The sequence below is a fragment of the Ischnura elegans genome, chromosome X (genome assembly GCF_921293095.1).
Source record: "Ischnura elegans chromosome X, ioIscEleg1.1, whole genome shotgun sequence".
Lineage (NCBI taxonomy): Eukaryota > Metazoa > Arthropoda > Insecta > Odonata > Coenagrionidae > Ischnura > Ischnura elegans.
In genome coordinates, this window is record NC_060259.1 from 28,956,959 (window position 1) to 28,984,953 (window position 27,995).

The 27,995-nt window shown below is 39.6% G+C and overlaps 1 protein-coding gene across 1 annotated transcript; it reads left to right on the forward strand.

Moving 5' to 3' along the window:
• The first annotated feature begins 11 nt into the window (after positions 1-11).
• On the forward strand, positions 12-27,993 carry LOC124171441 (hyaluronan mediated motility receptor-like). Its single transcript, XM_046550617.1, has 7 exons — positions 12-154; positions 235-359; positions 679-744; positions 6,766-6,980; positions 19,311-20,279; positions 22,286-22,523; positions 27,656-27,993. The coding sequence occupies exons 1-7, from the start codon at positions 106-108 to the stop codon at positions 27,791-27,793; spliced, it is 1,800 nt and encodes a 599-aa protein (XP_046406573.1). The 5' UTR covers positions 12-105; the 3' UTR covers positions 27,794-27,993.
• Positions 27,994-27,995: the final 2 nt, after the last annotated feature.

A 27,995-nucleotide genomic window follows, 5' to 3' on the forward strand; every position in this document is an offset into this window, starting at 1 on the left:
ATCCCGCCGGGCTGTGATTCGTTGTATTCGTGGTGGTGGACTAATTCAAGTGAATTCAAGTTTGGCAGTTAATCGTGAGGACCGTTTATACAAAATTTTCTGGCCATGACGACCTTCCCGCGTGCAAAATTGTGTCGTTTTAACGAGGTCCCAGGTGAGAAATTATAACTACCTTCACATTTCCTGCAGCGCGTCTGTGGAAGTGGAATTTAAATTGATCATTTTTCCATGTAGGATGTGCACCTCCACCGGGCACTTACGAACCCAAATTATGCGAAAAACTCCCTCTCGGCCTCTTCGATAGGAGTGAAAGGTTTACATCTCCGAAGCAGCCCACGCCAAAGATATGTTCACAATCAGTGAGTTATTATTTCGTTTAAATTGTCTTCGTGGTATAGTATCTTGTAACAGAATGTTCCTTAGAGCTCAGCTAAGTGTGGCAAGTTGAACTCTTATCTTCTTATTTCCATTTTTGTGAGATGTTCAATTTGCCAAGTGTCTGAGGAAAAAATCTCCAATGCAAGAGCGATGGTGCTCGTAAATGTTATCGAGCTTTTAGATTACTTATTACTATGAGTGGGGTTTCAATAATATTTCTCATGTTTTTTTCCATTTCGTTTCATCTTATATATGCATTATATGTTGTTCAATCAATTCTTGTGTTACGCTCTATTTCAGCCCGAGCGAAGGTCAAGTTTACAAAGTAATGATTCTAAAGTGAAGAACAGTCCTGGATTACATCGAGTAAGTTTTTAAAAAGTATTGTGTTAGTAGTGATCACTTCTTTATTATTACGATGTATTACACGATTACGTATCCAAATATTTAGGTTTGGAAACTCAACTATCAGTGTGTTTTTATGCAGTAATTCCGCGGCACAAATCGTGTATTACTGAATGCTGTTGAAGGCATCGGAGTAGTAGTTTGTAATGGCTTAGGAATAACCAATTGTTGAAGTTTTAAAAAGTTGTCGCATATCTTCTTCTGGGGACCATAGAGCTAGTGAATTCTGGAATTCAGCCCGCCAACTTTATATTATACACGATTAGGGTAGGGAGCAAGGTTTTGGAAGTGGGTGCGGAAAACACAGGCCTATTTCTATAACTCACTGGGTGAAAGCATTACTTATATTTTTTCGAAATCATTGCTGAAATATTCCTTTTTTTTAAGGCTTTTGCTTTGTCTGGATTATTGGGTTCACAAGGTTGCTATGGTCGTATCTGGGCAATTCGCTTGGCAATCGCAGGATTTTCTTGGTAACCCATTCGAATTGCGGGAGTTCTCTTTGATTCATGTAGTAATAATGCGGCCAGTCTAACCATCAGTATTAGAAGCATTGTGTGAGCCTTCACCTAAAATAGGTAGCAGCTCATGAAGGATGGAGTCTCAGTTGTGATTTTACACAGTTTCATTTTTAATTTCGTGAAGCATTTCGGCGTATTTATGTCATAATCAGTTAAATAGTACAATTGTTTAGCTCTCTCCTGGTGATAAATGGTGAGTTCAAGGCTTTGAGGGAAATCAAGGCAGTGAAGGGGGAGGCCACTTTTTGTTTCTTTAGGTGTAGATGAATTGAGAAATGAGTCATTGTCATCATTATTGAAGTTAAAAATGAATTAAATCTGTAAGGGAGTTGTTGATGTGTTTGAGTTGATTATAGGTAGTAAATTTGGTAACTTTTGAAATGAGATCAGGGTATTAAGCACTTTGAGTCATAATTACCACCATTAGAAAACAGGGATCAAGGGAGAGTTTGAGAATTGCCAGATTGAGGGTAGTATTGGGGAATGGAGGTAAACTCAAGCTATGATACATTCAGAAGTGCAGTGGTGGACAGATCTAAGTTCTTTTGAGCACATAGTTTGCTGATGAAACACAGGAGCATTGACATACCATCTTGAGTCTTGAATGCACTCTATGGGTGGATGTGGCCACATACTGCTTAAAAACTTGAGAGTAAGGATGGGGATACCCTCCAACTCTTACTTACCCTGAACTTAAATTATCATTCCACCTGGGTTCTCTCTCTCCCAAACTTAGGCCCGTATCATAAAAGTCCCCTCGAAGTTTGAGTCGAGGATGGCCTCGTTTGAAGCCGGCCTAGCTCGACGAGGAGATCCCTCGATCGCATCATATCATAAAAGTCTCCTCCAGCTCGGCTCATAGGAGGAGGGGTTTGAGCCAGCGGAAATGACGCATTGTTGAGGACGATGTTTCTGGTTTCAGAGTTGACAGTCTTCCAGCATTGTTCCATGTTCATTTTTTCGAATCGTATTTGCGCAGACATGCGCAGTAGCGATATACTGAATGCGGCCGGGGATATACCCGCCAATATCAACAATAGAAACAGAAATGGCTAACAAGGGGAATACACGACCTGACGACTGGGGTGGCCGATTGAGCTCAAATTTTCTGATTCGGTAGATCACGGCTATCAACTAAATATGCCAAAGCAAGGCGACGCACTTCTCAAAACTTTTCGAGAAAAAAGCAATTAAAAATCGTAAAAAACGGGTCTACGGTATATATCCGGTATTTCCTTACATTTACTCAAAGACAGTGGTGGCCCAGTGGTAACGGTGGTTGACTGTGGATGTAATAGGATGGCGAATTCGATCCTCACTCACGGTCCTTTTTTTATTTTATTATTCAAGGATTATATTGTTTGCATTTTTAAAGATTGTTTTCTTATCTTCGTTAGCTCAATGAAAATATTTTTAATTCATTTTTTTTAACAATAATAAGTGCTGAAAGGGGTAGGAAATGAAGCAAGGGCTATATAATAGCCTTTCCAAGGGCGATTTTGTCTTTATTTGTTCTCTCTAGGTATATTAGGGTATTGCGAGTGTAAATTGTCTTCTGTAGGGGTGGGGTCAGAATAATGACATTTAAATTATTAATTGGGAGGGAAATCCAACCTATCGACGGATTATGCTTTCATTGGGATTTTGATTGAGAAAATTATTCGTAAGCATTAATGACACGTGTATGCCGTCAAAAATACAGGGCAGTCGATGCGGCGGAGGAAAGAACACGTTCTCCGTTTGTTCGAGTAGTATCCCGAAACTTGCAAACGAAGAATTTAGTAAAATAAAAGAAGTACCGTGAGTGAGAATCGAACTCCCAGTCCTTACGTCCACAGTCAACCACCGTTACCACTGGGCCACCGCTGTCTTCAAGTATATATGTAAGGAAATACCGGATATATACCGTAGACCCGTTTTTTAAGATTTTAATTGCTTTTTTCTCGAAAAGTTTTGAGAAGTGCGTCGTCTTGCTTCGGCATATTTAATTGATAGCCGTGATCTGCCGAATCAGAAAATTTGAGCTCAATCGGCCACCCGAAGGTCGTGTATTCCCCTTGTAAGTCGGAGCGCATGGCCAGGCAGGAGCAGGAAATTTTGTGCAATTTGGTGGTCAAGTACAAGGACGTAATTGAGTGTAAGCGCTCGGATGCGGAGTCCGTTTTAAGTAAGGCAAGATGCTGGCACAAAATAACGGAAGAGTTTAATAATCGTGGATGAATAATCATCATCTTCTCGCAATGGCGGAAGTCACCTCAAATGCTTTGAGCCGACAATAATCTAACCTCAAAGTTTGAGCTGAGGCTGGCCTCAAAATTCGACGTTTTTGAGGTTGAGGTCGGTTTTATGATATCGTATCTCCTCCTCCTGATGACAATGAGGCTTCGAGGGGACTTTTATGATACGGGCCTAAGTGTTGTCAGACTGCCTATGGAGACTGCCAATTGAATCATTGCCAATTATTATTATTACTTTCAATCATCAATCTTGTCTTGAATGGGTCATTCCATTTCAAATCACCCAGGAAATGTTGCTCGACATTTTTAATTATCCTGATTTTTTAATCATTGGTTCCCTACAAGTAGACAATAACAAAACACCATTTGAAAAAAATTTACACTTATCCATACTTTTTTTAGCAGCCATTTTTAAAAGGGTGGCTGGGCAAGTTTTGATGTAAAACGTGGTTTGCATAAAGTTTAATTTGGAAGCTATTTTAAAAGATATTATACTATTTTAAAAACCAGTGTTTTTATCATGAAAAGAACTTTTGGAAACCATTTTTTTAATTTTTCTATCATAAAAGACAGTCAAAATCTTTCCGCAAAAAATTGAAAAAATTTGTCAATACGAACTTTTTAATGCCATAAATTTTAATGAAGGAAACGAGACTCACAAATAAAATGTTATTTCTGAGTTGAATACTTAACCCTTTTACTACTGTTCAATCTCCGAAAACACACTCCTCACATGCGGCATAAAGGTTAAAATGCATTTCCTTGGGCCATGGAGCGGGTACTTACAGGATGGGCGTGGTACACCCTCCATAGGGTCGCAAATTTGGGATCCTTTCCTCAACAAGCTCACCCATGCTGGCCTGTCTCTTGGACCCTCGAGCATGGGGCCTCCCTGCCGAAAAAGACTGCTCTGACTGCAATTTGAAAATCTACCAATCAATCCGATCGTCTAAAAATGATTGTTTGTATCGCACTCCTTCCAATCAAGCAATCAAGTATGTCTCTGAACCATGTTTCTGCGATGAAAAATAACGATTTTATTAACTTTGCTAAAAACGTGGCTGCGAACCTCCGGAAAATGGCCATTTTACAAAGTTAACAAAATAATTATTTCTCATCACAGAAACATAGTTCAAAGGCGTCCTTGATTGCCTGATTGGCAGGAGTGCGATGCAAACGATCAGTTTTTGATGATCGCATTGATTGATAGATTTTCAAAATGCAGTCAGAGCGGTCACATTTGGGGAGGGAGGACCGCTCAGAGGGTTGAAGAGAGGGGACAGCAAGGGTGAGCATGTCGAGGAAAGGGTCCCGGATTAGGGACCCTTCGAAGTACTTCGGTGAAAGTGCATGGCAGGGAAGAAGGAAAAGTACGTTCACAGTAGCCTGCTGTGCGAATGTACCACGTACGTTCACAGCAGTGAAAGGGTTAAAAATCTACTTGCAGTTCAAGTTTTAGCACTGAGAATGCTCTCCATTTTTTTCTAGAGCTTGTCAAACAATGCCGAAAGCCTTTTAGCGTTGATTTTCACAAGTCAATATCTAAAAAAGGGGACAGAATGTAAACAAGTGAAAATTTTACTCAAATAAAGCTGTGATTTAGTGATGGCCAATAATTCAGAGGTACCTAAGCAGTGTATTTCTTTTTCACCTTTTAATGATTTTCCTTGTCTACTTTATGTTTCAGTTGTTTTACTCCTTTTGTTGCCAATATAACTGCAATCAATTCCTTGTATTTTATGCATATTATGTAATGATCACTGTTTCCATCAGCTCCTCTTAAAGTTTCTGCTGCCATTGTGTCAAAGACATGCCTCCTTTCCACTACCATGTAATGAAATGGATTCTCTGCCTTGCCATTCAAAGGTCTTCAGCTTTACTTGAGTATTTACTCTACCTTACCATAGCCTTAGCAGTTACATGTCTTAAGTCTAAACCCATTGGCATTTGTTGCTCCATGTAAGCTCTCTTTTCCACTTACTTCCTTGAACTGTTCCTCTGCTTTGATTTTTGCGTTCAAGTCACTAAGTACTATATATTTTGACATAGTATGGAATATTAAAGAACCTTGCCACGACTCTAATTGCATGCATGTGTTTGTTTGCATGATCAAAGTTTACAGCAATGTGTTTAAGATTCTGTCCAACGTAGATACTGTTGCTGCTCTTCCTTAGTTTCCTCCTATTTAGAATATAACATGTTTTATGGTTGTCATTACTCAATCTCACCTCTTGGAGGGCAGCAAATCCAATTCTATATTTTTTGGGCACTGAGCATCTTACACTGTTGAAGTCTAGTCTTACCATTGACTGAACATTCTACATTGCCAAAATCAAATCCCTAACCTTAATTCATGGTCTTCTGGGACAGCAGTGGAAACTTTATTGGACTCTATTGTCTAAGGCAGTTGATTGGAATTTGTAGTAATGCCTTTTACCAGGATTAGCTTGTAAGCCTCATGCTCAACCACCAACCTGGAGCACTGGAAATTTGTTCTATAAGTTCCTTCTTTTAGATGAATTGCATTTGCTTCAGCTAGTCTCAACTATCTTTTTTTGGTTCATCTTAGTCTGGTCTTTTACCCTACCAACCAGAAGGAAACTCCATCATCACTCTCAGGATCGCTAAGACTCCCAACCACCACTGGGTGTGAACCTTGAGGGCTTAGAATGCCGAGATTTGAGAATAGTTTTCAGTAGTTTTAAGGGTTGAATAGTACACTTAATGAAGGGAAGCATAATCAACCACTATTAGACTTTGCATAACTTCATGGGTAATCTGTACTAAGTGCTTGATGAATGAGGTCATAATTTTTCTTACTTGGAGCTGGTTTTTTTAACGTCACTTTCATATTTTGCCGAGTGTAAAAAAGAAAATTAACAATTTCCAATCAGGCCACTATCTTAGCTTACCATCATGATGAAAAAAATTTCTGTGCTATAGTTATTTTTGTACTGAGGTTATGGGTACATCTTGGGATGATTGATGTTAATGTGGCATTATAAAACTGGCCCTTACCTTTTTCACGAAGAAGTACATAATACTGCACTAAAGTTTACTTAAATATTTGTGATTGAGTTTTAAGGTCTGGTTGATCTGGCTTGAACCTCTGTACACAGTCATGTCCTATTACATCATAAGTGAGATTGAATTGAAATTTAATGTTTTTAAAAATTTTATTTTTTTTACTTCTACTAATGGAAACCATGATCATCCATTTTCAGAGCCAAAGTGTTCGTTGTTCACGTACTAAAAGACATGTGACTGATGCTATTAAAAGACGTGACAGGCATTGTGAATGTAACATTGTTAAGCTACCTGCAGAGATGGTCTCTGTAGAGTCAACTGCAAATTTACCATGCTCGAGATGTGCATGGTTTAAGAAGACCAGGTCCAAGAGCCTATATAGTTTAAAGAAACTACAAGGAAGAATAGAAGCGTAAGTATATTTGCACATTTTGGGGTGTGAAAGTCCTGCAATTAATAGTAAATGCATGTGCAATGATGGGAAAAAGTGATGATTTCAGTCACTTAAACCAGTTGTTTATTGTTCCTCTCATCCCAAATGTTGTGTTACTTCTACTCTTCTACCTACTTCTAGCTAGTATTTATGTTTGACTTCCTATGAAATTATTATCATCTCCAGTGTTATGGGCAAGACTTCCTTAGTTTTTCTACCCTAGTTCTGCATGCTCTGTTAGTGTATCTTTTAAATTAATTGCAGACTTTCATGAAACCAATGGCTGAAGTGTTCTGAAATTGCCCTGAATTAAAATTAAAAATTTTAAAGTTTTTTGCTATTTTTAAAATTTTTATCTTCATTTTGATGTTCCTGTTAAATTATTATTTTCGTAATATGTACATTGCCCATCCCTTGTTGGTCCAGTCTTGGGCAGTTATTGCTTAGATATCCAGTTACTGTCCAGCCTCAAGTATCGAATTGCCGGTACTGAATAAAGAAAAATTCAGGAGGCAGATAACTTCTCATCAAAAATCCTCAATTTTTGATAACACCATATTTCACTGTTCTTTGCGTTACTCAAAAGATGGTAGTAACTAGGGATGAGTCGATTCCAAATGTCGATTCTCGATTCCACCGATTCTCGGGCACGGAATCGGAATCGAGAATCGATCGCCTAAAGTCGATTCCGATTCCAGGAAGATAAATGTTTTGAGAATAGAGCATAGTTTGGGGCACAAAGGCTGCCACACATCTAAGCGGCCGCGGTGTCAGCCTTGCCCGCGCGGAGGATACGCCCGGCACGCGGGTGCTGCGACTAACATACCTAAGCGGCCTCGGAAACATGAAAATGTCGGCAAGAGCGACAAACCGACGAACCCTGAAATGGCGCGTGATCATGAGCAACTCTAAGAGAAAAAAATTGGAAACCTCGGGATCGGGAAGCAATGCATGCGTTTTCCGTTCTTTTATTAGCCGCTGGTCACGGAAAATCAAAGTATTGCGATTATGAATCACATTCGGAGAATTCATCTCGACCACCAATTTTAAAGTATAATAGATCGAAATATATTTTTTTTATTTTCGAATGATATTTGAAGTCTGATGATAATAAAAACGTGCAGAACGCGAGTTTTCCTGTGAAAAAAGTTTCTTATGCTGAGAACGCGCTGAGAGCGGGTTTTTTTATATACGTAACTTTTTTAGACTAACACGCGTCTGTCTCAATAATAAAAAAATTAGACACATTCGCGTTTGTATTGCCCAGTTTCATCAATGCAACCCTTGAGGAAGTTGATACTTGCTTGGCACAAGCCGCCACGGCCTCCGGGCGGGCTCGACAGGTTGCGTTCGGCCGCCACCGCGCACCCGCCAGGCTGCTCTAGTGTGTATGGACGCAATGAACGCTACATTCTTGTTTAGCCACCGCGGCCAAACGAGAATGTAGCCACCGCGGCTATTGTTATTTTTAGGGATGGTCGGATCAGATACCTCGGATCCAAATATCCGCGGATATTGCCCTTTATCGGATACATCGGATCCAAAGTCGCGGAAGACATCGGATCTGGATCCGAAATTTTAAATAATAGATTCAGTGAATGCAACGCCCCATCAGGGTGGAAAGAGTTCCGATTCTCTCTTCGAATGCGTCGTCGCATGCGATTCTTGTCCTACTCATGAACCGTTTTGTTTGAAAGCTCTCGCAGAGGTTGCGAGCAGAATTTCAGCCGTGGCCAGGATTTTCAGCCAGAAAATAAAAAAGGCAAAATACGACTGGCACATAGTGTGACTCTTCCCAAGAGATTGAACAATCATCGGAGGAATTTCAGCGCCGTAGGATAATAACCACGTCAAAAGTAACTACGTCGCAGATTTCAGAAAACCACCCTCGGCCGTCCACCAGCCCGAGCCTCTGTTGTTTTTTTTGTATCCGAAATCACATGGACCAAAAATCATTGTCTTCTAAGGAAAATATCAAATCACATGAAAACAATTGAAGCGTGTTTCATCCCTAACTCGCCTCACCAACTGACCTTTTTTGGCCTACCTGCTTCAATTCTCTGTTTCTAGACGACAAATGCTAGGAGAGTGACTTTTTGGGCCCGAAGATATCTTGATAGCTTCGACAATTAGATGATATGCACGGGATTTAAAAAAGTATTAGACCAAACGAGACGCATTCCTGACGATATTTCTGTTTATTTTTCAGCTCTAATTGATTGCCACTCAGTTTTCTATCTACAATTCTACAATTACACTTTACTGATTGTCCAAACAGCATAATTTTCAAAGAAACAAGCGCAGCATTAACCCCTCAAACAATTAGAGACGGATTGGAAACGCCAACTACATATATCACGTAGCGCGCCCGGCTTCGCTTTGAAGGCAACGATGTCACTGAAGCAAGATCTGATTTCTTCGTCCGACTCCCTCATTTGTAGCCTTGTTGTTTGAAATACGGAGGGAGCGGGCTCCTTCCTCTCCACCTCTCCTTCACGTGCTCCTTCCCAGTGGCGTAGCCATGAGGATGGTCCGGACCTCACCCCCCGAAATATAAAAACACAGTTATTGTCCTTCACAAAAGAAAACAAAATATTGAAAAATCAGGAATTTACAAAATTTTTCTTTAACAAATTAAGTTTTTCGATTATAAAAAGTGTTAAATTAGTTTAAAACCCATTATTTAGTGCCCGGTTTTTTAAAAAATTCCCCCCTGGTTTTGAATCCCCCCGAACAAAATTCCTGGCTACGCCACCCCTCCACCTCTCCTTTATGTGCTTCTGCTGCCCACTTCTTCCTCATGCTAAGCGGTTGAGCACCTCGTCACACATGACGTTAATGCCGTTTTAAATACTGTTAATTGTGTTGCTAATTGCACAGTTGCAATTCAATTTAATGATACGCCGATAAAAATGTCTTGCGTGTAAACATTTCCACTGAGATAAGGAGAACCAATGAATGCCATGTGCGTGCACTGTGGCGTAAGTTATCCCGAGGATGTGCTAAATCCACCTCACCATACTGAAGCATTTTCGGATGAGACACAAGTCCGTAAGTGATGAGAAAGTAAAATTCGGGGGAAACGTGCGTGAGGAAAATTGGAATTCAGTCGATGGCAGGGGGGTACCCAGGAATTTTGTTAAGGGGGGATCCAAAACCAGGGGGAAAATTTTTAAACAACAGGGTACAAAGGAGAGGGTTTCGAACTAATTTTAACGCCCTTCATAATAGAAAAACTTCATTTTTCAAAGATTCATTTTTGTAAATTCATGATTTTTAAATATTTTGTTTCCTTTTATGAAGGAAAGTAATTGTGTTTTTTATATTTATATTCCTCTCGCTACGCCACTGGTCAGTGGTTCATCCTAAGATTTTTCCTATTTTCATTTCCAAACCCAAGCGTAACAGTTTAGGCCCTGAGTATGTGAAGATGTTTTTAAAAAACAGCTTGAAAGCCCATAAAATAATTTTTAATTTATAAAAATATTAGAATGTGAATGAAAATCTAAGAAGCATTCCATTGATTGAATGTACCCACAATAAACGAATAATGACTTTGTTTAATGGCAGGAATTTGAAAATGCATTTGGATTCGAAAATATCCGATTCGAAAGATCTCGCTCCAAAAATCCTGGATCCGTCCATCCCTAGTTATTTCATTCCATTCAATTCTTAAATTTTAATGACAGCGATGCTACAGATAAATCAAAATCCCACCAGTTAGAATGAACAAGAATCGATGGAATCGGAATCGGGAATCGATTTGAAGGAATCGAAATTGGAATCCGAATCGAAAAAAAGTGGAATCGACTCATCCCTAGTAGTAACAGTTGTGCCACCTAATCTTCATACATTCCACGGTATGGATGGAAGTTTATTTTCACTGGTGCATTTTGGTGTACCTTCGTGTTGTATCCTGGACAAATGCCAGAGATTTTAGCTACACTTATCACTTGAGCTTGGGTCAAGGACCATTATCACCTTAATGCTTTCAGTCATGTGTATTGAAAGTCCTGAAATTATCAGAATTACTTGGTACACTTCCTTTATATCATTTTTGTGTTAGCATGTCATTCCAAGTGATCTCTGGGAAGGATGATCAAACTTCTATGGTGGTCAAACAATCCGAGAGATTTGTGAACTATGTCATTGGGAATATAATTACAAATATGCAATTATGGTAGTTGATCAGATGTATAAATTATTGTGAATGTCATTAGTTTAAGCTAGCTAGGAGAACGGATACTCTTTTGGTTATGCTGCTAAGCTTCAGAGTTATTTTTGTTTTATTCTGTGGGAGAAGGCACTTTAAATTAAACGCTAGCGCCGGGTAACGAAGGAACTTTATTATTGAGGCACCCTCACAATACAAGGTAAACTGGTGAGTCGCTGGCTTCGCGAGAACTGCCTGGCTGCTGGCATCGACGTATTTATATAACCCTCGCCCGAACATTCTGGAAGGGCGATCTGGAAGGTTCCCCCGTCCTCTGGAAGCTTCGGGCGAGAATCGAGGGAATAGTCGAGCGCCGGTTGAATGGTGCCACACCAGCCCTCTGCGGAGACTGGAAGTCCGTTGAATGCGAACAGCTATGGGCAGTAGCGATCGGGGAAATGCACTCGGCGGCCGTATCGCGTCGTCACCGTGGGTGGCTTGTCCGGTGAAGATAAGGTGGATGAGTGCTCCTTAGAGACCGCATCGCCTCCGGGGTCAGCCGCAGGAAGGTCGTCGGCCAAAATAAAAGCTGGTTTTATCCTGTCAATAGAAACAATAATATTATTGTTTTTAATTCGCAGGGTGAAATTCTTACTATCCCTGTTGATCACATGATACGGCCCGGTGTACGGAGGCCTTAAGCTGCCACGCGCTGTGTCGTCTCTTAAGAAGACATGTGTGCATGTGGTAAGCTCCTTAAAGATGAATGTCCCAGGTGTGGCGTGTCGTGATGTGGAAACAGGGCGCAGACGAGCTGTAATTTGTCGAAGCCGGTCCACGAATTGGGTGATATCCAAGGGATGCTCGGAGTCGGGGTGTCGTAGGACGAATTCTCCAGGTAGCCTTAGTGGCTCACCGTATAGTATCTTTGCAGTAGATGTCTGTAAGTCCTCCTTGAAGGCGCTCCGCATTCCGAGGAGAATTAATGGCAAGGCATCGTACCAAGATGAACCGGGATGGCACATAAGCGCTGCCGTTAATTGTCTGTGTAGCCGCTCCACCATGCCGTTTGCTTGGGGATGATAGGGTGATGATCGAGAGCGATGTGAACCTGTGAATACAGATAAGGCATGAAATAGCTTCGACTCAAATTGGCGGCCTTGGTCCATTGTTATGCGCTGTGGGCAGCCAAATCTTGGAATCCAGCCCCGGGTGAAAGCGTCTGCGACATCTTCGGCCGTGATCCTTTCCATGGGATATACTTCTGGCCAGCGGGAGAAACTGTCTATTGCTGTGAGGCAGTAGTGGAAGTTATTGGCCGCTGGCAGTGTACCAATGATGTCCAGATGAACATGCATAAAACGGGCGGACGGCAGTGCGATGTGTCCGAGTGGCGAAGAGACGTGCCGGGTAATTTTGGCTCGTTGGCAAGCAACACATATTCGACTCCAAGCGCGGACACCTCGTTGGATAAGAGGCCAGACGAAACGCTCTGTAACAAGCTTGGCTGAGGCATTAGGACCTGGATGACTAAGGTTGTGGAGAGATTCAAAAACCTGCCGCCTAAGTGGTGCTGGGACATATGGTCTGGGGCGACCAGTTGACATATCACAGTAGATTTCTGTATTTAGCCCAGGAATATGCATTCGTTGCAAATGCAATGATGAATTCCCACCGAGTACTTCTTGAAGTTCAGAATCTTCAAGCTGACTTTCCGTCAGAGAGGCTAGATCAACTGGTGGCAGATTAATGGCGTCGGTCCGGGAAAGCACATCTGCGACGATATTTTCTGATCCGCTGATGTGGCGAATATCCGTTGTAAACTGAGCAATGAAGGTGAGGTGGTTAAGTTGGACAGGAGGAAGTTTATTTCCCTGTTGATGGAATGCAAAACACAGTGGCTTATGGTCAGTGAATATAATGGCGTGCTGTGCTTCGAGGATGTGTCGGAAATGTCTTACCGCTAATTAAATTGCCAGTAGTTCACGGTAATATGCCGGCCACTTAGACTGTCCAGTGGTGAGCTTCTTGGAAAAGAAGCCCAGGGGTTGCCAACGACTGTCGACTTGTTGTTGTAAGCAGGCGCCTACGGCGGTTTGGGAGGCGTCCATAAATAAGCCGAGGGTTGCCTCAGGAATGGGATGCGCCAGCATTGCCGTCCTGGAGATGGCAGTCTTGCAATCAGAAAAAGCTTTCCCATAGGCGGTGTCCATTCAATGCTCTGCGAACCGCGAAGTCCGGAAAGGGCCGTGTGTAGTGCGGCCTGATACTCTGAGGCATGCGGCAGGTATTGGTGGTAGAAATTCATGACTCCTAAAAATCGTCGTAGAGCACGTGCATTCGTGGGTTTTGGATATTCTAATAAGGCTGCAACTTTCTCAGGAAGGGCTCGTATGCCGTCTGTTGTGATTTGGTGACCCAAGAAGGTCACTGATTGTGAGCCGAGCACTCTTTTTGAGAAATTCACCACGATGCCGTACTGCTCCAATCGATGGAAGACTGCCTTTAGATGCTTCTCGTGCTCACTTGGGGTAGAACTAAAGATGAGGATGTCGTCCACATATGGAAAACAGAAATCAAAGCCCTGGAGCCCTTCGTCTATAAATCGCTGAAACGTCTGGCTGGCATTACGAAGTCCATAAGTCATAAATAGAAATTGTGATGGCTGTTTTTGGCACGTCAGCAGGCTGGACGGGAATTTGGGTGTAGGCTTTTACGAGATCGAGGACAGAAAATATATTTCTTCCGTGGAGGTTGGCTGCGAAGTCTTGCATATGCAGTATTGGATATCGGTCCGGAATGGTGCGAGCGTTCAGGGCACGGTAATCGCCACATGGGCGCCAACCATTATTCTTCTTTGGGACAAGGTGTAATGGTGATGCCCATGGGCTCTCTGATCGAAGAGCTGTTCCGTTCCGGATCATTGCTTCAAACTCAGCTTTTGCGATGGCAAGACGCTCTCGAGCCAGGCGGCGCGGGCTGCATGACACTGGTGGTCCAGCTGTAGTCCTAATGTAATGGACTGTCTTGTGGCGAGTCTCCCGCGGGATACCGGGGGGGCGAGATAATCCTGGAAAATCAGCAATAAGCTTCTGATACGGTGACAATGATTGCAAAACCTTTATGCTGAACGGATCCGAAGATGCAGGCACATCGGATACAGAAAACCCAGTTTTGCCGTCTATCAGGCGTCTGAAGCGGCAGTCAGGTAGCAGCTGGTATTGGGCAAGGACATCTGCTCCGATTATAGGCATGGTTACGTCAGCAATTATGAAACGCCAGGAGAAATCGCGGCGGAGTCCAAGATTCAATTGCAGTGGTAAGTAACCATAGGTCCCCGGACGATCGTCTGATTGGCGGCACTGAGGTGTAATCCTGTAGGAGGTAAGCGACTCTTCATGAGTCACCGCGGGAAACAGCACAGATCAGAGCCCGTGTTGACGAGGAATCTATGCTTACTGACCTGGTCTGTGACAAGTAGGCGGCTTCCCGTGAGTTGGCAGCCAGTTTCCGCCACTAGCAGCTGCCGTTGGTGTTTTCCGCCTCGTAAGAGCAGGGCGTCGTGCAGCATCGAGCCTTTTTCCCAAATTTTTGGTGGTACCAGCAGACTCGGACTGCTGAGGAGCTCGAACTGGAATGAGGTGCAAGGGATCTTGAGTGGTCGGCAGTATAGTAGCGGCCGTGGGACCAAGATCTCCGATGATTGCAGCGAGAGCTTAGTTGAAGAGCAGCAACTTGCTGTGATAAGTTCTGCAACTGTTTCGTTAGCGATGCAATTGGATCGTTGGTCGGCGTGCTAGTAGCGGCGCAGATGCCGGCGGGGACGCTCGGAGAAGAGACCTCGATGATACGGTCCGCGAGCTTGGCGACTTCGTCCAGCGGTAGGTTCAGTTGGACTTGGAGAATTGCTTGGACGGCTGCTGGAAGACACTGCAGCCATAGTGTACGAAGTAGATTATCCTGGACCTTGGTAGCTCCTGCCAAGTTACAAAGATGACGTAGGAACTGTGAGGGAGTCCACTCACCTACCTCTTCCTCAGTGAGAAGTTGCCTAACCCGCTTTTCTTCTGACAGCGAGAGATGCCGAATAAGATCTTCTTTCAGGCGAAGATACCAGCCTTCACTGGGAGGATTAGTAAGAATGTCTTGAATCTCCGCTGCCCATCTGGAGTCAAGATGAGATGCGACATACCCGTATTGAGTAGCGTCTTGAGTGATGCCCGACGGAGCGAATTGAGCTTCCACTTGGGCAAACCAGACGATAGGATTTTCAGGCCAGAAGGGTGGAAGCTTCGGAGTCACGTGGTGAACGCCTAGCGTGCGCGTAGTCTGGTGTTCGTCGAGCTCTCCTGCGTTGGCGTGAGTCGCAAGTTGAGTTTTCTGCTGCAGCTCTTCGTTTTCTTGCTTGAATAGAGTAAGCTGCCGTTGAAGCTCCTCCATTGCGTGTGCAATGATTGACGTGAAAAAAGTACCTTCAAAAAATTACGATGAGCCGATCACGTCGGGGTCACCAGTGTGGGAGAAGGCACTTTAAATTAAACACTAGCGCCGGGTAACGAAGGAACTTTATTATTGAGGCACCCTCACAATACAAGGTAAACTGGTGAGTCGCTGGCTTCGCGAGAACTGCCTGGCTGCTGGCATCGACGTATTTATATAACCCTCGCCCGAACATTCTGGAAGGGCGATCTGGAAGGTTCCCCCGTCCTCTGGAAGCTTAGGGCGAGAATCGAGGGAATAGTCGAGCGCCGGTGGAATGGTGCCACAATTCGAATGCAATTTCATTGGTTTGAAATCAAAAAGACTGATAAATTTAAATTACATCCACACAATACTGGAATAGAGGCAACAATATCTGTTGCCACAGAAGTGTTGAATCGAGTATCTTATTGGTTGTAGGCTTAATTTCCCAGGTGTTAACTTTGCTGGGGAGACAACTGGGTCATTCCATGTCAAGTCATCCAAGCACGAAACCCACCGACTCGAATGTTGACAAACTTTGTTCTATTTTATCCTTTCATGTAGTCATGAAACCACGCAAAATTTTTCTTGGCTATTTGTACTGGTTTATTTTTCATAACTAGTTGATGGTGGGGTGAAACAGCCAGTTTTTCAAAGACTGGTCTATGAAAGCACTTGCATCTATAGAGAAAAATAAATTGTCTCAAAGAGAAACTCTGTGGACCCAAGGTGCATTCAGCACCCAAAGTGATGTGTTGCAGTTTGCACAAATGTTATCTCTAAATTATTTCAGCTCTCTAGATAACTAGCATGCTTAATTAGGCACACTAAATTGCTAATACTATTGCTTAAAATGGCTAAATGTAATATTAATTTTTGATGGGAAAATGACTGGGTTCCCATTTAGAACCAATTATCATTACAGGCGGTCCTCGACTTTAGTAAAATTCGCACTTTTGTACGTTCAAAATGGACACCTTTTACTTGACTTTCGTACGCTAAATTCGGACTTTCGGACGTTGGTCTGTAATTTTTTTAAAATTCCCGCGATGTTTATTGTGCATCCCAACATTCAATTGGTTGAAATGGCAGTATATGCGAACAACACGAATGTATATAATGAAGGGAATTGTTGGTAGTTGACTCTAATCTCGGTGATTTATTTGGGAGAGAGACTGCTTGCTATAGGCTCCTTTATCAAGAGAAGAAGAAAGCCTTCATTGGAGATATTTTTCAAAAGAAGGTGACTAGACATCATCAAATAGCTTTCAATAAAACTAGTAAGATCTTCTTTCTAATTGTGTTTTTTTCGTTTGAATGCTGTTTAATTCATGTACACCTTCAGCAACGATATTTCACGAAATATCAGCCGAATTCCGTTTGTCTTTTGTCTTTTTTGAATAACATGCGAAATATACGCGATCACGAATTTCACCTGCCGAATGTCGAATTTTGGTGTAAAAATTAAAATCAACAACTACATTTTGTTATGCTTCTTGATATGTCTTTTTATTTATAGTGGACGTAATAAGTGGAATGTCAGCTTAAACGCCAAGAGGAAGTTTCACTCGATAGCCAACAGAGTTCTTGTTTTTTAAACTTTTATTTTCATTTTCAGCGTATTTTCAAATGAAATTAGAGGATTTGAGGAGTTTTATTGACGTATTATTAAAATTGAGTCAATTGAAATAAAATTGCGAAAAAAAGGTTTTAGTGCGCATATTCCGCTCTTTTGGAACGTAACCCCTAATTAGTATGGAAGTCAATGGTTCGACTTTCGTACATTCGACTTTCGTACAAGTTTTCGGGAACGCATTGTGTACGAAAGTCAGGGACCGCCTGTACTCTGTGAAATTTCTGGACTGAATGTACGCTTAATGTCACTCTATTATGATACACTGCTTGTAAGCATCTGGTTATTAAAAAAAACATTTTCTTGATTGGAAAGGGGAAATGATACTACAAATTCTGGCCAGCTGTGCGACTAAGAATTCCATGGGTTACAAAATTAATTTGGCTAAGTTGATATAAGATTATCATTACTCTGTGAAATTTCTGGACTGAATGTACACTTAATGTCACTCTGTTATGATACACTGCTTGCAAGCATCTGGTTATTAAAAAAAACAATTTCTTGCTTGGAAAGGGGAAATGATACTACAAATTCTGGCCAGCTGTGCGACTAAGAATTCCATGGGTTAAAAAATTAATTTGGTGTAATAGTCAGCATTCATGCCTTGTCACCTCCCCCCTTCTTGTCCCATCTACCTTTTTCCTTTCCTCACACTGATGGAATGAGCAATAAAGACCGATTGCCGAATTGCAGCAACGGCCCCCTCCCTCGCAGAGATGCCTCCTCCCCACCCTTTATGCCATCCACCTTTCCCGAAGGAATGTGAATGCAACGCCGTTTGCCGAATTACGACAAACGGCTGACTGGGGATAAAAGCAAGGTGAAGGAGGAGCAGAGCTGGACTCGGGTGGGCAGTCGCTATGCTAAGTGCAATGTTATAAGTAATAAACTTTACTTTTCCAACATCTCTGGACTTCCCTTTCCCAAATCCCTGCCAAATTTGTCCGATCGAATCTGAGAGGACTAACATTGGCCAAGTTGATATAAGATAGCATGTAAATGATAGGAAATGACTGAATGGTAAATACTTAAAAATGGAACAATTATCTTAGCAATATACTGAGCTTCTATGGAGGCTACTCTTGATTTCTTAACATGTTCCCTGGAGCGGATTAGTTCTATCTCTCATTCTTGATTGGGTGTCCAAAGCCGGTGATGGGTTGTATTAGCTCATACCCTGCATATACCATTGCAAGTCACACTGTTCAAGAAACTAATTCACACAAAGCAGTAGCAAGTTACCTGTTAGGCGACATTATATCACTAATTCTCTATTTTAAATGGGAAAATAGGACTTGACAACTTTGGATTGAGCACTATGAATTACTCCATGGCACTGTATAAAAAAGGCTTTCCACTTTTTTATTATACCACATTAATATTATATATCATGTATTATTAAGCTAAATATACAAGTATGATTGGTTTGTTTACTCATTTATGTATTTTTTGTGGTGGTATGTATTTTAAAATAATGCTGAAGTGCAAAAAGTTCAATATGGGGAAAAAATCGTTAGGGTAAATGTGTGGTAAACTCATGACAGAAAAATAAAAACTATCACATACATTTCTGATGGAAACCACATTTTGAATGAACTGTTATCTGAACTATATTAAACCCAGGTTTCCAAGAACCGCTGTGTGATGCACAATTACATATCATGCAGTCACTGATTCATGGTTACTGGAAACAAGGGCTTTATTCGGAAAATGCATGTATTATTTTTCTCTCATATGCATTCTTTTATTTCCTTTCTAATCAAGTGATTAATTCTTACCTTGCATATTTAATGAGGTGCCCAGCTTATGTAATTAAATTAAACTTAGAGGAAGAGAATTCTATTGTTTGTCTCTATTTTGATGCAAACTTGAAACCAATCAATGGCTAACCTCATTATTGTATGTTTCCTGAGTGGAATTGAATCAGTGCATGGGATAGCGTATGTAAAGTTTATTACTCTTAGACTTAAATTAGTTAAAACTGCCAGGGACACTTTGTAAAGTAGTTAATGAACCTCATTATTTTGTTATAGTAATATTAATGATAACTTATATTTTTCAGACAAATGAATAAAATTCAGAGCCAGGATGTAAAGCAAGATGAAATAAAGAAGATAATTAAGGAGCTCGCAGATGTGATCCCTAACTATGAAGCAAAGTTGAGAGATATTGAAGCAGAAAAAGAAGCTCTTAAAGAAATAATTCAGAGCCTTCAGTCCCAGATATTTGATCAGCGCTACAATATCTGCACTTTGACTGATTGTTTGGATGAACTGACTGCTGCGGGAAATTTATTAATTAATCAGAAGACTGAATACATGGAGGAAATGAAACAAAAAGATGTAGAAATCTACCAATCTCATACTAAAGTAGTGATGTTGAAAGATGAGTTGGCTTTTCAAAAGCTCAAGAACACTGAAATGTCTTCCAAGATATATGAAATGGTTAAGGACCTGCAAAATAGCATGGAATCAGTGTCCAAGCTAAAGGAGGAAGTAGCTGTTGCACAGCTTGCCCTGGCTAATAAAACTGAAGAATGCCAGCAGCTAGAAAATATTGCTAGGAGCTCTAAGGAAGATCTATCTTCCATTCAGCATGCTCTTGAAAGTAAGACTAAGGAATGTCTGCAGTTAGAAGAGCAAGTTGCACAATGTAAAGAGGCAAAAGAGGAGCATGTGACGATCACTGAGTTACTATGCTCAGTTCAAGAACAATGTGATAATCATAAGCGCGCCTATGATGCACTTGCAGATCGTGCCGACAAAGTGTACTGGGAATATGATGCCCTGAAAAAGAGTCACGATCATCTCATTGAGAATGCTGAGGAATCTATGAGTAGCATGCTAGAAAAAATCAAAAATAACTTTAGTATTGATTCTGATGATGAGACCCAGGAGGTATCTTCACCGTTAAAGGTTTCAGATTCTCGTAGTAGATTGGTCCTTAAATACTTGGCTGACCTTCGCACTGCTGTCGGTAGAGTGATGGAAATAACTTTTGAGTCCCAGGAAAGAAACTGTACCTTGGAGAGGTGTGTATCAGATGTTTTTTTTTTCTCAGTATTTATAAAAAATTAGTTCACAAATCAGCTTAGTAATTAATATTTTTTTTTACTTCTCAAATATTCTTTTGTGTGTAGGAAATTAGGTGTCCATATATGTATTTGGTTAACACTCCTTTAGTGGGACTGATTTTGATTTTGCTAACCTTCGCTTGCTGAAAAGATTTTACACCATTTGTTGTGTTTGAATTTCTGTTTAAACTATTGGTTATGTAACCCTATGTAAGGGGTGATTTGAGGACAATACCAGATGAACTATAACATGACAAAGTTTGATTGAATCCTGAGACCTGGATTTTGGAAACTCCCCTTGCAAATATGTTTGAAAACTCTTCACTTTTCTGTACCGAGAGGTTTATTTATGGTGGCACAAAAATTTAACACAAAGCTTGTTGGTATCTGAAACCTCATAATGTTCTTATACCCCTGGGATCTACATGCCCCTTGTACCAGAGAAATTCAATCAACTGCATCACAGTTATGATAATGCATAAAAGAGCCTACCTAGAATTCTTTCCTTATATTTTCGTAAGTATGCTTTTCCCATGTCTTCTCCCCTGTTAAAATTTGGTTTACCTTCATTATGGCATCTTTGAACATAAAATATGTGAAAATAGAAAAATAGTTGCCACGAAAATTCATTCCTGGAGTCGTGAGAATGAATTCACTTCACTGCTACGTAAAGATAATGAGTTATGCATTTTTTATTTGCAGCATTTTGGTTCGTAATCAAGTATTTTGAACTTAAAATGTCACAAAATGTACAACGGTTTTGTAGATGTGATGAACTGGTATACATACTGACACATTTGTCTTATAACAGCTTTTTTGATGTTAAATTCCCTTGCTTATAATAAGTCCAGTGTTAGAAATCATCTGTAGTGAATTAATAACCAGCAAACAATGGCAACAGTAAAATATTATTAATAGTGATAATGTTAGTTCTTTGATAATAAAGGAATTTTTAAATCTTAGCAATGTGCAATATGCATTATTTTGTCAGAATATTTAAGTAAAACTTAAATTGTGTCCACTCGATCATCTTCTCAATGTTTCAAATGAAATATGTACGCACATGGAACCCAAAATTTCAAATTTGAAAACTGAAGAGTTTAGGCGGCTAGATAGTCTAGTCTTACACAGCTCTTCTGAACGTCAAGGAATTTTGCTCTTGAAATGGGATGAATGATAGGCCAAGATACATTGCACATGCTGCTAATGGTGAGGAGCACTGTAATGGGGTGGATTACATGGAAAAGCTAGTGAAAATTCACTTCATAGACTACCCGAATTGTTATGCAAACTCGTTGTTAAATTTCAACAGATTGGCACTTAAGAATTCAATAGTCATATGACATCCTATGGGCCCGGTGCTAGTAAATGTTAATTTTTGAAGACTACAAAATTGCCCGTGTTGTGCAGCACCTGATTATCTGTCAAGAAAATTTGTTTTTTAGAATCTCAGGTCCTTAGCATGATACATTGCCCACTACACCACTGAAGTGGTTGTGCTCTCAAGCAGTTTTGATTCCTAATATGTCAGTCGTGTTCACAGATATCTCTTAGAGTAAACTACATTTTAGGTGAGACATGGGCAAAAGAATTATTCAGAAAACTGTTCCAGTTCGCAGTTAGATATTTTACAAATTGCTATACTGCGATGTATATGATCGAATTTCCCTGTATTAGGGTTGTGTAGTTTGAAAATTCCCAGTTGTATGAGAACATTAGGACGCATTTTTGGAAAATGTATGTACGTTTTCAAAGTTCCTGAGCTGGCCACATGCAGACGACAATGAGATTTGCATTAATTTTTTCCACTGCTCTACCTTAAAGAAAATATTATTTTTAAATATTTGATTTGAGCCCATGAAAGGGTTTAACAAATGATTTCAGAGGGCTTACTAGTAATATTAAATTAGATTTTTCTTTCTTGGCTTTTTGTGCATAAACAATATACATATTTCCTTTTTCAGGGAATTGGGGGCCAAAAATGATGAAATTCAAGGATTGGAATTGTTAATTGGCCCATTTCGTGAACAACTTAAAGAATATGAGCAAGAACGCCAAGCATTAACTGCTGTGACAAATAAAACTAAGAAGGAACTCATTGAAATATCCTTGCAGCAGGCAGCCTCTCTGGGGCATCAAAATCACAAGCAGAAAATCAAGTATCTTGTGCAGTTGAAGGAAGCAAACTTGAAGCTGAAGGAGGTAAGTCTTGTGAATTGATATTTTTGATGATTTTTTTTTATTCTGAACTTGCATCCTTTGAATTTTGATGTTAGTGTGTTCAAAGACATTCTGTTGTTGAGACAGTGCAGTAAAAAAATCACTGCTTTAAGCTGCTTGTAAGTTGGTTAGAGAGGTGAGGGTTGAATTCATAGTGGAGGTGCAATTTTTAGTCTCCAAAACCAAACACAGGTATCTCCTTCTTAACACAAATTTCCTTAGCACGGTTTCTGCTGAAGCAATGCAGGATCTGAATCAGGGAAGAAATCAGAATCAAAGATTGGTCTCACATGGTTAGATCAGTCTTCTTGCTATGCCTCAACTGCAGAACTAATAAAAACTCTTAATGTTAAGAGTTTGTAAATAAGGGAAAAGCAAAATAATAAAGTAAAAAATTATCCGAATAAAGGGTGATCTTGGTAATCTGATACATATGTAGCTGTGTCATAGCCAGATTATTGAAAATGCCATGTTATTGGAAATGTACAGGAAACAAACACAGTGCACAAAAAACTTGAAGGTATAATTTTGCAAAAAATACATATAGTGATGCCAACTCCATTTAGCAACTTTTAATAAATCTAGGGTCAAGTTAGCGGCTTCAGCAGCCGGAACGGAAGTGAACAGTTTAGTGACATGGAAAGAAATAAGTTTAGCGTTAGAAGGGGGAACTATATTGGAAATTTTCTCTGCTAATTCAGTTGAATTTTTAATACTGTGCTTAGGTTTGAAAAAAGAGATAGTGTGGAAATTACCATTTGTGCTTTTATCATGGATATAGCAATATTCCACAAAATTAAGCCTGAAATGGTTCAATATGTGCATATGAATTCTTTTTTGCGAGAAATAATGTCTGCATGCCTACTACCTTTAAAGACATTTTAAACTGAATTCAATTGATTCGGCTTTTACTTTGTGAAAATCCATGTTGAAATGAAAATTGTGTAGCTATAACTCAATGTATGGTATATGCATGCACTCTAGCGTGAAACTATCAGGATCCGATCCGGATCTGGATTAAAAAAATCATGGATCCATCCATCCTTGTGTGTACTCGAGAATGGAACCTCAGCGTCGAAAAGCGTCATACCAATAGATAATTTTCCACTGAAAAGTTACCAAGGCTGTGTATTTTCATATTTTAAACTATAAGTTAAGGATGGATGGATCCATGATTTTTTAACCACCTTTGGGGTCAGAAAAATGAGAATATATTGGAGTATGCATTGTTGTATTGCCTGGTCCACGAATTACCATACTGGACTGGATACTTACAAGTAGTTTTCAACTCGATTAGATACTCGCCACCAGATCAAAAAGTACTACTTGCTCATGACTACTTTCCACTCTTATTACACTCTGTTGCATTCACTGAAGCTTTAATTTAAATGGCTTTTGTGGCTTATGGCTTTACTTATGGTTTTTGGATGTAGCTGTTCACAAGCGGAAATCTGGTCCTTGCATGTCACAATTAGAGCGTGTAATAGAGCAAACATAACTGGCCATATATCGGTGTGAAGCCAAGATGCCACACTACTTCATTTTCATCGGAGGCAGGCAAAGAAGTATGTTACGATGCTAATGATCATTTAGTCCATGTTATACTAAATAAAAGATTGCGTCGCGGTGATGGAGAATATTGCGCTTCCGTAAATCGCACTGCATGCGATACATGTAATATGGACAAATATTGCTTTTCTGCTAACCACTCAAAATACGCCGGCATTCAACTCTAAATCAATCTTTAGTTTATTTGAAACAAATTGATTCATATTTCATTCAATTTTTTTCTATATTGCACTCTAATGTGATGTGAGGATATTTTTCAAATATGTTTATTCTATATATTTTGCAAAATGGGGAAATGCATTTTCAACTGTTTTACTTATTCGCCACGTAAAAAAATTATTTATATGTACCTTCAACAAATCCATTGATTGTGTCAATTCAAGATTTTGTAATTTCATAACACTCCTGACGAAAAATTTACATAAATTTAAAATAATTTTCTTGGTGTGTATTTAACAAGTTTATAATATAAACATTATAAATTTAAATATACCCCACATTTGTGAAATTACATTGAAAAAATCAAAAAAATTTGAACACTTTTGAAACGTCACGCTTTACATCGAAAAATTTATGAAATGCGGAATATGAAACACTGGAAAATATTGCTAAATATTCAATAATTTACTTTAAATGTAAACAAAAGATTGACAGTAGTGCAAATAAATAATAATATGTGCTAAATAAATGTTTTCTATCATTTGAATGCACTCTGCAGCACAAATACAAAAAAATATTTGCTTTATCTGGGGAAATATTACCTTGCACCAAAAGACAATAGATCCGCCCAATGTGACATTTATGTCACAGCCTGTATCTCGGAAACTACACAACCGATCGATATAATATTTTCAGAATATAGTAAAAAAGAGACCCTTGGCATATCCCTAGAATATCAATTATTAATCTCAAAAAAAATATTTTGGGCGGATCCAGGTTAAGATCAGCATTGAAGACTGCATCACCACCACCATTTTCCGATTTTTCTATCACCTTATCTTCATTGTCTCTGGAAGCTAAGGGGAGAAGCGACGATAGTTTCTTCAAAGATAAAAATCAACATTTGTGAGGTCACATTTTGCCATGCATTAGCAAGATTAAAAACCACATCTTATAGGTTTATTTACTTCAGGCATTTCTTAGTGTCATTACTTTTTACTGTCACTCTGCGCTAAAGATTCTTTTTATAATGTGATATTATGTATTGTTTCACACTCTGTCCTATTGGTTGTAAAAGTTGAGTGCAGTTAGTCGGCAAGAACATAACCTGTGCAAGATGGTCTTGATTTTAATATTTCCTCATTCGGGTGGCCAGGGTCATTGTCCGAAAGTAGTAGCATATGCAATCCCATGGTATTTTGCCAATTCAGTTCTTGTCAAGTTTCTTTATTATGTATTTCCATTTTAGCTCACAAATTTAATGTTTTATGCTTACATTTTTCAAGGCCTGACATCTGAAATCACAATTAAAAATTAAGATGGTACTGCACACTCTCACATTAAAACACGGCCAGTTTGCTATTCTCACGCGGTGAGAGGTAGAAGGGCTTAAGACTCGTGTTCACTGCACAGTGGTTAAGGCAGCACTAGCATAATAGAATCATGTCACTTGGTGTTATAGCTCTTAATGACAGCCTGACTCATGCAGCGACGTGCCAAACACTGAGTTTAATCCGCTAATATTGACTTCGTTTGCTGGATGTAACAACAACATTACATTCACTGTGCACCTGCCTGATCTTATTCTCTCAGATAACTTGTTTTACTTGCGGTCACGTAACCAAAGCTTCATGCAAATTATGAACTGACAAAGACCTACACGCATAATAATAAAACAAATACTTACTATGCATTGAAATATTTTTTAATTGATGAAATTACTTGTGTTAGCAGAAAGGGGGTTGCCAACCCTGCATGTCGGATTACTTGATGTGTCAGATTACTGCAAGGCTGGATTGTACTCTATATTCATACATTAATGGAAAAAAATGTTAATATTTGTTTGGATTTTTTATCGCTTCAATCCATTGTGTTGAAAGACATGGATATTTAATATAGATGTTCTAATGGGAAAAATAGGCTCTGTAACGCAGGTTTAACTGACTGTAATTGCATATGACACTTTCCATGGGTCTGAAACCTTCTGGTAAAAAGATTTAACCTAGTTGAAATTTGCATGAAATCATATGCACAGTTGATGCAATGAATTTTATCTTGAGAAGATGCTAGCAAAGAAATTTTTTAAATTTTTTTGTTGGAATGGAATAGGCCAAGGAAGTTGATGTACTTTCCACAAAAAGCATTGTATTTAATGGAGTAATTTTTTATGGATTTAAAGTAAATCATCTTTCAATTTATATTTTAGGGTTTATATCTTCAATTCCATTATGATGCCCATAAGTTGGTTTATTTGAGCAATTTAAATAATTAGAATGTGGAGGTGGATAATCCTGGGCGTTAGTGACCCATCTTGTGGATATTCTCATTTAATTCACTCCTTTCAGGCTTCATTTTCTACAAGGATTTTTTTCGGGTTAATAATCACATTCTTATACATGTAAAAGAGAATGTCTGTTCGCTTTGCGTTTCCATACTGATGCATGAATTGTGACCAAAGTTAGTATATAGGTACATCTCATGCTCCACAAGCCCGCAATTCTACTTCTGGTTGCATCAGGCATGCCATTTTTGTAATTTTTCTCATTTCCATTTGTTAAGTCGCATCATACAACTTCTTCAGTTGGACATCCTGCCTGGTAGGCACACCTTTTGACATGATCAAATGGAAAACATCACTCGAAAGGTACTACTCTTACCTGTTAATCCTCTTGGTGCAAACCTTTTTGCTGAGATATGCGTGCATACAACGTTTTTATTCTACTCACGTACATATGATGATTGATGTCTATGCACGCCGACTTTTTACCCCCAGTTATCTTGCTTTTTCCATGTACTACAGAAACTTGTCCTCACCTTTTTTCTGCCGTGTTTTCTTATCCCCTTATTTCCTACACTCTGAATTTATATTTATTAGGTAAGTATATGTATACATTTACCATCACCATACATCCTTTGTTTCTTCAACTAAAATTCCTGCTATGTAACCTTGAATACCAAGTTTCCCACTTCTCCAGGTAGTATATTCCTGAGCAACTCTGGGTGGCCTACTAGTATATTAATACAGTAATTCTGAATTATTTATCAAATTGAAATTTTGGTTGTGTAGTGAGTTTTATACTTAATGACTCAACCATTAGAAATAGGGTGTGTTGCTTCAATTGAGCTACATATATATATATATATGCGAGGGTACTCCTAGTGTTTACCTCATCATGATACATATTCAGTAATTTATTTTTATTTATTTGGGTATTACTGTGATGTTTCCTTACTTAAAGCACCTTTTTGTGTATGTGCTCCGATTTTTATGGTGAAGGAATCTCTGGGGCTGTGCTGAAATATTTATGGCATAAACTCAACCATCAGCTGAATTGTTAAATGTTGTATTTATGGTTATTCTCTTAAAAAATTCCTTGTCATTGTAGGAGGTGACTGAGCTGCAGGCTAAGCTGAGTCAGAAAGATAGAATGCTGTGGAGACTGACGAAAGTAGGCGCACCGGGGTTCGCTACACCCCGTGGATTAACTGTAAGAGGAAAAGAAAATTCCGGCGAGAAGAAATAATTGACTGGATATTATCAAAGAAATAGCCTTTAGGCTATGAACCAAAGGATATTTTTTATCTTATATGATCTGATGTAATAAGATGTATGGAAGATCATTACTGTGATAAACTGGCTAGTCTCTCGGTGCTGCATTTTAAGTGTTTATTCATAAATGTAACTGTTTTTTTTAAATTGAATGCCATTGAATAGTCTAAATAACT